At 61.5% G+C, this 7,978-nt stretch overlaps 2 protein-coding genes across 2 annotated transcripts in view; one reads left to right on the top strand and one right to left on the bottom strand.

Moving 5' to 3' along the window:
• The window catches only part of RAB17 (RAB17, member RAS oncogene family), a 13,892-nt gene extending 9,829 nt beyond the window's left edge, over positions 1 to 4,063 (top strand). Inside the window, exons 2-7 of the mRNA XM_010005453.1 lie at positions 896 to 994; positions 2,104 to 2,263; positions 2,864 to 3,015; positions 3,165 to 3,290; positions 3,477 to 3,570; positions 3,951 to 4,063. Of these exons, the coding sequence (XP_010003755.1) occupies positions 896 to 994; positions 2,104 to 2,263; positions 2,864 to 3,015; positions 3,165 to 3,290; positions 3,477 to 3,570; positions 3,951 to 4,063 (744 nt within the window). The remainder of the gene's footprint in view (positions 1 to 895; positions 995 to 2,103; positions 2,264 to 2,863; positions 3,016 to 3,164; positions 3,291 to 3,476; positions 3,571 to 3,950) is intronic.
• A 1,089-nt stretch (positions 4,064 to 5,152) lies between these two features.
• The window catches only part of MLPH (melanophilin), a 23,992-nt gene continuing 21,166 nt past the window's right edge, over positions 5,153 to 7,978 (bottom strand). The window contains exon 19 of the mRNA XM_010005452.1: positions 5,153 to 5,337. Within this exon, the coding sequence (XP_010003754.1) occupies positions 5,153 to 5,337 (185 nt within the window). The remainder of the gene's footprint in view (positions 5,338 to 7,978) is intronic.

Below are 7,978 nucleotides of genomic sequence, written 5' to 3'. Positions count from 1 at the left end.
ACCTCCATCACCCCAGGCCTCCATCCACCCCGGCCTCCATCCAACCCAGGCCTCCATCATCCCAGGCCTCCATCATCCCAGGCCTCCCATCACCCCAGGCCTCCATCACCCCAGGCCTCCATCCATCCCAGGCCTCCATCATCCCAGGCCTCCATCCATCCCAGGCCTCCATCACCCCAGGCCTCCATCCATCCCAGGCCTCCATCACCGCAGGCCTCCATCATCCCACAGAGGCCTCCTCGCCACCCCGGGGGGGCTCAAAGGACCTCACTTCTCTGGCCTTAAGATGAGGTGGGATGACGTGGCAGGAGACACTTCCACCCCCCACAGGATCACAAACTGGGGTTGGGTGGGAAGGGACCTTAAAGCTCATCCAGTCCCACCCCCTGCATGGGCAGGGACACCAGCCGAGGCTGCTCCCAGCCCCATCCAACCTGCCCTTCCCTCCAGGGCTGGGGCATCTCTGCGGCCTCCCCTGGCTGTGCTCCAGCAGCTCCATGTCCTCCTCGTGTTACGATTCTTTAATTCTCCATCGCAGGGGTGACAAACGTTGCCTGAATGGCCACCCCGTGTCTCCAGGAGTTGAACTCCACTCCATCTGACTCCATCACTTCATGGTGCTACTGCGGGGAGAGAAGAGGAGAAACCACAAATCCCAGGATGCTTGGAAAGAGCAATTCCATCCCCCACCAGGTCTTCAGAGGTCCCTTCCAGCCCCGACCGCTTGGTGACTGCGGCTGCTCCTTGTCAGACCAGCCGTGGTCAGGTGGGACTCACCTGAGCTGTTTGCTGGGCATGGCCACAGCCCTAGGGCCTCCCCCATGCCCAGGCTCCCTCCTCCCCAGCAGCTCTGATCACTGATCCCGGGTCACCCTCCCCTTGGCACCTCTCCCAGGGCTCTCACTGCGGGCGGTTTCACTTTCACCTGCACCAGCCCGGGGAAGAGCCCCTCACCCTCTCCGTGGACCCTGCAGGACAACGCAGCTTCCCGAAGGTACAGACACCCCCAGACCCCACCCACCACCCCCCCTGGGACCCTTCCCAGACAATATTCTGCCATTCCCAACCTCAGGAAGCAGCCCAGGCTGAGCAGGCAGGAGCAGGATCCCAGGAGCAGAGGAGGCCAAGGGTTAATAGAGGGGGGAGGTGTCACCACTGTCTGGGGGCCAAAACAGCCTCAAATCGTGGTCTCCAGGAACTGCAGGGCTTGGTCCTCAAGTCTACATGGAGTTTCTCCTGGTTTTTCCATGGAGCTCCTTACCTGGGGAGCTTGTTCACTCCTTTATTTCCTTGGGAAATAAAAGGTTGGCAAGGAACCCACCAGGATCCCCCCCTCCCCAGGCTGAATTTACCACCTGGTGGACACTAAGTTGTGTTCCAGCTCTAATGTCTCCTCTGGCACCTCCTGTTTTCCCTGCTTTTTATTACTGGTCCATAAAAGAGGAGTTTGGAAGGAGGCTCCTCAGTCCAAGTCCACTTCCCTGCTCATTATCAACCACTGAGTCACCCTCATGAACAGCTTGGTCAGGATCCTTCTGGGAACTCCTGGTGCTGCTGCACCCCCAAGTGATGTCCCTCTCTCCAGTGTGTCACAGAATCATGGAGTGTGTTGGGTGGGAAGGGACCTTCAAGATCATCCAGTCCCAACCCCCTGCTGGGCAGGGACACCTCCCACCAGCCCAGGTTGCTCCAAGCCCCATCCAGCCTCTCTTTTAAGGACAAGCAACCAACCCGATTTCCATGTCTTGCATGAAGTTTTTTTCCTCAAGGTCTCCACCTTCTGGTCACAACCATCAGTGGCAGGTGGTTGGATGGATTCAGTTCAATTCAGGACACTCATGACTTCATTTGAGCCTATTTTGAGGTTTTGAGGCTCCACTTGTCCTGCTGCCCCCAGTCAGGACCCATCCCTGGAGGTGTTGAAGGGCAGGTTGGATGGGGCTTGGAGCAACCTGGGCTGGTGGGAGGTGTCCCTGCCCATGCAGGGGGGTTGGGACTGGACGATCTTTAAGGTCCTTTCCAACCCAAACCAGTCTTGGGATTCTGGGCCTTGGTGCAGGAGCTGGTGGGTCAGCACAGCTCCCAGAGTTGGTTTCCTTGCAGGCCGTGGCACAGCAAACAATGCTGAGGGCCTCCCTGGAGAGGGCTGGTCCCACCTACACCTACAAGGTGGTCCTGCTGGGTAGCACATCTGTGGGGAAGTCGAGCCTGGCCTACAGATACGTCAGAAATGACTTCAAGGAGTCACTGCCAACTGTGGGATGTGAGTGAGGGGCCTCCAGAGCTCCATCTGGACCAGGAGAAGGGCTGAAGGTTTCCTGATCCCTTCCTTGGAGTGGGGTGGGATGGAGGACAAGGGGCAATGGGCACAAGCTGGAGCAGAGGAGGTTCCACCTGAACATGGGGAGAAACTTTTTGACTGTGAGGGTGGCAGAGCCCTGGGACAGGCTGCCCAGAGGCTGTGGAGGCTCCTTCTCTGAAGACATCCCAAACCCATCTCGATGTGCTCCTATGGGACCTGCTGGAGGTGACCCTGCTTTAGCAGGGGTTGGACCAAATGATCTCCAGCCCCCACCACTCTGTGACTCTGGGTGTGATTCCATTCACCCTGATGTCCCTGGGTTTGGCCCCAAGAGGGCACAGAGATGTGGTCCCAGCTGGAGCCTGAAGAGCTGGTGGAGAAGGGCAGGGTCCTTGGGCCACCCCCACTGGTGCTGATCCACCCAACCCTGCTGGTGGGTGAAGAACCCACCCTGGTCTGACACCTTGTGCCATCCCTGGTGGCCCTGGGGTGACCCCACAGCAGCAGATCCCCCTTCTGCTGTTGGCCCAAGAAGGCCCCCGCCCTGCACCTTCTTTGCAGGCTCCTTCTTCACCAAGATCCTCAACCTGGACGTGGCCACCATCAAGCTGGAGATCTGGGACACTGCGGGCCAGGAGAAGTACCAGAGCGTTTGCCACCTCTACTTCCGCGGCGCCCACGCTGCTCTTCTCGTTTACGACATCACTGATGAGGTGAGGATGGGGGTCCTGCTCCCCTGGGAGGCCACCCAGGGCCTCCCCACCACCCCCCCTGCATCCCTCCCACCTTTGGTGCCACCATCCGAGCTTTGGCTCCACGGGCTCAACCCAAGGTGGGGTGGGTTGTGTCCCCACCCCTCCAGGGAACCCTCAGCAGAGCAAAGCTGTGGCTGAGGGACCTGGAGAAGGAGTTCCTGCCCGAGGAGATAGTCATGGCTTTGGTGGGCAACAAGACTGACCTGGAGGCTGAGAGAGAGGTCCCCACCGAGGTGAGCAGCTGTGGGCACCTCCCAGACCCCTCGTTAGCCTCCCCGTCCCATCAGCAGGCGCTGGGACATGTCCTAGCAAAGCCCAGAAGTTGAAGGGCTTGCAGACACCTCCAAAGTCCACCTTGAAATGGCCACCAGCACCCAAGAGAGAGGGCTGGGGCAGTGACCCTGCATGTCTCCATCCAGAAAGGGGAAGAGTTTGCAAGGACCAAAGGCCTCCTGTTCATGGAGACATCTGCCAAATCCAACCACCAGGTGAAGGACATCTTTATGGCCATGGGTAAGCTGGGGGATGGCTCTGGAACAACCAGAGCAGGTGGACTGTGGGGCTCCAAACACCTTCTTCTTCCCCCACTTCCCCTCAAAGCTGACCCCACCAAGGTCTGCTCCTCAGCCTGAAGAAGACCTGGCATCTTCAAGGGTCACAGCTGCAGCTGGCCCTGGTTTCATGGAGTGGTTTGGGTTGGAAGGGACCTTCAGGATCATCTATTCCCAACCCCCCTGCATGGGCAGGGACACCTCCCACCAGCCCAGGTGCTCCAAGCCCCATCCAACCTGCCCTTGGACACCTCCAGGGATGGGGCTTCCAGAACTTCACAACCTGTTCCAGTGTCCCAGCGCCCTCCCAGTGAAGAATTCCCCCCTTGTGTTCCTTCCCAGCCCAGGAGCTCCTGAGGAGGGAGCAGGAGAAGACCCCAGCCCCCTCCCCACACAGGGGGCCAACGGTGGAGCTGGAGGACAGCAGGGGGAGGACAAAGTGCTGCCAGCTCTGAGGAGGGGACAGGTGGGACCTCCCTGGTGAGGTGTCCAAGAGGAGCAGTGACAAAGCAGGGGGACACAGAGAGCAGCTCAGCCTGGCCACCCCACCTGGGAGAAGGTTAGAGCCCATCTTGGGCCACGGGGACCTCCAGCCCTGGCTTCATCCAAGAGATGAAGCACGAGAGGGGTGTGGTTCTTCCACCAAGGAAGTTCTCTAGAAGTTCACCCCCCTGGCCCAGCTTCATGTCCCCTCTGTGTCTCTTCCCAGCCAGTAAGGGAGGATTTAACTCGGGGAGTGAAGCAGGAACATCCCAGGGCTGCAAATAAAGGGAATGTGTTCCTCAAGGTCCTGGTTTTCTTCTCCCTGTCACCTCATAGGTGGGGACCACAGGACACCTGAAGGTGGCAGGGACCTGAGCTGAGGCTCTCAAGCTGTAGCAGGAGCCCCTCGAGGTTGTGAGGGGGAAGGAAACACTGCTTGTCACCCAGCAAGATGCTCTGTCACCTCCTCCACCCCCAAAGCACCTGAGCTGTCCCCACACATGCTGGTGACACTCCCTGGTGGCCACGCCAGCCTGTGGGACGAGGCTGGGTTGGGTCACCAGGCAGCAGACATCCCCTGGGGATGCTCCCTGTGGTGGGAAGGGGCCCAGAGCCACGGGAGCCCACCTCTCAGGGACCCCCACGCCCCCTCCCCAGGAGAGGACCATCTTCACCAGGGCAGGAGCTCCTTCCCCCTGGGAGGACCTGGTGCCTACACCTCGTTAGGTGCTAATTGCCCCATTTGCCCCCTTCCCATGGACCCTTTGGAGCCCCAGGAGTTGGGTCAGGACCTGGGGGGTGGGTGTGGGGGTGTCACCCTCCCCTCCAGACCCCAGGCTGGGAGGGCTGGGACAACCTTCTGGGGACATTTGGGGACCCTCCTCGAGTGCCTCATGACCTGGGCAAACGGGCCTTTTGCTGCCCTCGATGCCCGTGGGTGCTGTGGGGGCACCAGGGGATGTTCCTGGGGGGGCAGGTCACCCACCCCCCCGCACCAGACCCTCTCCCAGGGGAGCAGAGAGGGACACGGCGAGGAGAAGGGTTTTTATTGTCACCGCAGCTCAGGGGGCGCCCCCCGGGCGGGGTTTCGGGGCCGGGGGCTGCCGGGGGGGGGACACACGAGGAGCCCCCCGGTCACCTCCTGCCCCCGGTGGCCAAGGACCCTCCCCCGGGGCCCGGCGCCTCCCGAACCGCCCCACGGGTCGGATCCCACGGCCCGTGTACCAAGAGGGGTCGATGTCCGGGCCTGGAAGGGAGAAGCAGAGGGTGGTGGCATCAGGGGGGGGCTTCTCACCCAGGGCTGGGGGCACCAGGCCCCGGGGAGGAGGAGGAGGGGCTGGGAAAGGGGCCGAGGCAACAGAACGTGGTGGGTGCAGAAGGGCCGGGCGGGGGGCGCTGGGGGGACGGGGAAGGGTCTTACTCCTGGTGTCCTTACTCCTGATCTGCATGGCTCCGTGGGGCAGGGGCAGGGCCAGGCAGGACAGCAGCAGGCACAGCAGGCAGGTCGCTCCCAGCTTCATCCCGGGTCCTCGGGGCTCGGTCCTGGAGCCGCCCGGGCTGGGGGTGTCCAACCGTGGGATGGGGGGGGTTGGGAGGGAGCTTGGAAGTTCCTCCGGTTCCAACCCTCTCCCCACTGAGATCCAGCACCTCCCACGGCAGCCGGGTGCTCCAAGCCCCAACCAGCCCTGCCAGGGATGGGGTGTCCACAACCTCACCTGTTCCCGTGTCCCACCGCCCCGATGGACACCCCCTGGGTGATCCCTCCACCAGGAGGTGACCAGGGCGCTGCTGTCCCTGCGGCTTTTGGAGAGGCTGGGGCTGATCCCCCGGGGGAGCAGGGCAGGAGAGCCAGGAGGGCTCCCTCATTCCCAGGGGGTTTATTGGGGCAGAAGTTGGCAGGAAGCCGGGGGGCTCCTCCAGAGGAGCCCCGAGAGCAGCCCCCGAAACCTCATCCCACCCCTTTTCCATCTGATCCCGGGGCAACAGCAGCAGGGCAAGCTGCTCTTACCTCGGAGCGGGGCAGGTGCGCCGGGCTGAGCCGGTGTCCCCTCCGGTCGCCGTTTTTATTGTGACTTGGATGCTGATGTCAGAGGCGGGGGTGGGGGCGGGGGGGGGGGGGCATCTCCCCCCCTCCCTGCCCCTTGTTGTCCCCTCCCCTGTTGTCCCCTCTCATCAAATCAGCACCAGGCTCTGGTGACTCAGACGGAGCCTTTTGATCTCGGGAAGGGATCAAGCCCTGGGGCGGGTTTTTTCGGGATCCAGGGAAGTTTTCTCCTCCATCTCCCCACTCCTGGGTCCTGCTGCCCCAACCCTGATGGGAGGAGGTGCCACCTGGGTGGCCACCACCCTTTCTCCTTCATCCCCAACTTCCCATTCCCCAAAAAGCTGCTGGAAGGAAAACAGGGAATGAAAGGGAGAAGCTTCAAAACTCTTGGTTTTACAAACCACCCACCCCAGGTTGAAGGTTTCTGGGGATGTTTGGTCTCCTGGAGGTGCCACCTTGGGTGGTCAGGAGGGGTAAGGGGCTGCTCAGGATCCAAACCCACATCCAGCCAAGGCAAAACTGGGATTACTGGGGGAACTGGTTTTATTGCAGGGTTTTGGGGGGTACAGAAATCATCTCCAGGCAGGTGGGAAGTGGCAAAGTGAGAAGAAGGGAGGTGGCTACAACCCGAGGAGCCCCCCGGGGTCTCTGACCCTGGTCAACCAACTTCAGGCCAGGATTCCACTGGGATGTAAGAAACTGGGAATTCTTTCCATCTGGGAAGGCCCAGGTGATGGATTTCCCAGCTTGGAAGACTGACTTCTAGAAGCTTCTATCACTAGCAAAGCCAAAGGGAGGTGTTAATGGCAGGGGAATTCCCACTACTCCTCAGAATTCCAGGGGGTTTTAGTTCAGAACAGCCCCTAAGAGGCTGGAGAGGACAGGAACATGGGGACTTTTGGGATCAGGAACCTGCTCCATGGTGACTTCTCATCCTGATGTCCTGGGAGTGGGGACAGGGCCAGGCATTGATCCACCAGGGTTGGAATTCAATGTTGGAGGAGAAAAACCCACCCACAAAAACATGTCTGGAGGATCTGGGGGAGGTGTCAGCAAGGTTGGGTCCCCTGGTGGGAGCCCAGGGCCACCACAGCCCCACCAAAGGATGGGATGGTCCCACCAGCTCCTAACAACCCCACTGCTGGGGACAGGGGATCATGCTCTTCCAAAAGGCACCTGCCAGCTCCACTCATCCACCACCCCCTCCCAGAGGAGGTGGCTCCTGCTCTGCACCCCCTGGTCCCCCTTGGTTGCCCAGAGCTGAGGTCCCATCCTGCTCCCTCCCGCCAGAGCCACGTGTCCACATCCCAGGTGGTTCATCCTGGACATCCTGGTTCCTCTCCCGGGCAGGATCCCATGGCCTCCAACTTCCCTCCTGCCCAGGGCTCCAGGGAGGGCAGGAGAGAAGGCAGAGCAAGAGCTGGGGGGAAGGTGGTGAGGTCTTGTCAGTCGGATGAGGAGGCAGGAAGGTCCCTCAGGACAGGTGGGTCATCACGGGCTTCTGCAAGGAGCCAGAGGGAGGGACCTCAGCTCACCATGTCCCCACCACCCCAGCTGGTGATGCCAGGGCCCTCCCACCCCACGGGCCACGAGGCAGGAGGAACTCCAAGGATCTGCACCTTGTCCTGGCACCCCCTGGGAGCCACTGCCAGGAGGCCTCACTTCCCTGAGAGCCCGGGGCTCTGGCGGCCCAAGGAGGGCACGGAGAAGGGACAGGTCCCTCTGCAGAAGCCACCAGAGGGGCAGGTCCCCCGGCCCTGCAGAGCCCGGGGTCGTACCGCGAAGAGCCGCTCCCCGCGCCGGCTGGCCCCCTCCGGGTGGCACTTCGGCTGGGGACCTCGGC

The sequence above is a fragment of the Chaetura pelagica genome, unplaced genomic scaffold, assembly GCF_000747805.2.
Source record: "Chaetura pelagica isolate M959 unplaced genomic scaffold, ChaPel_1.0 scaffold329, whole genome shotgun sequence".
Lineage (NCBI taxonomy): Eukaryota > Metazoa > Chordata > Aves > Apodiformes > Apodidae > Chaetura > Chaetura pelagica.
This window is presented reverse-complemented; position numbering and strand designations above follow the sequence as displayed.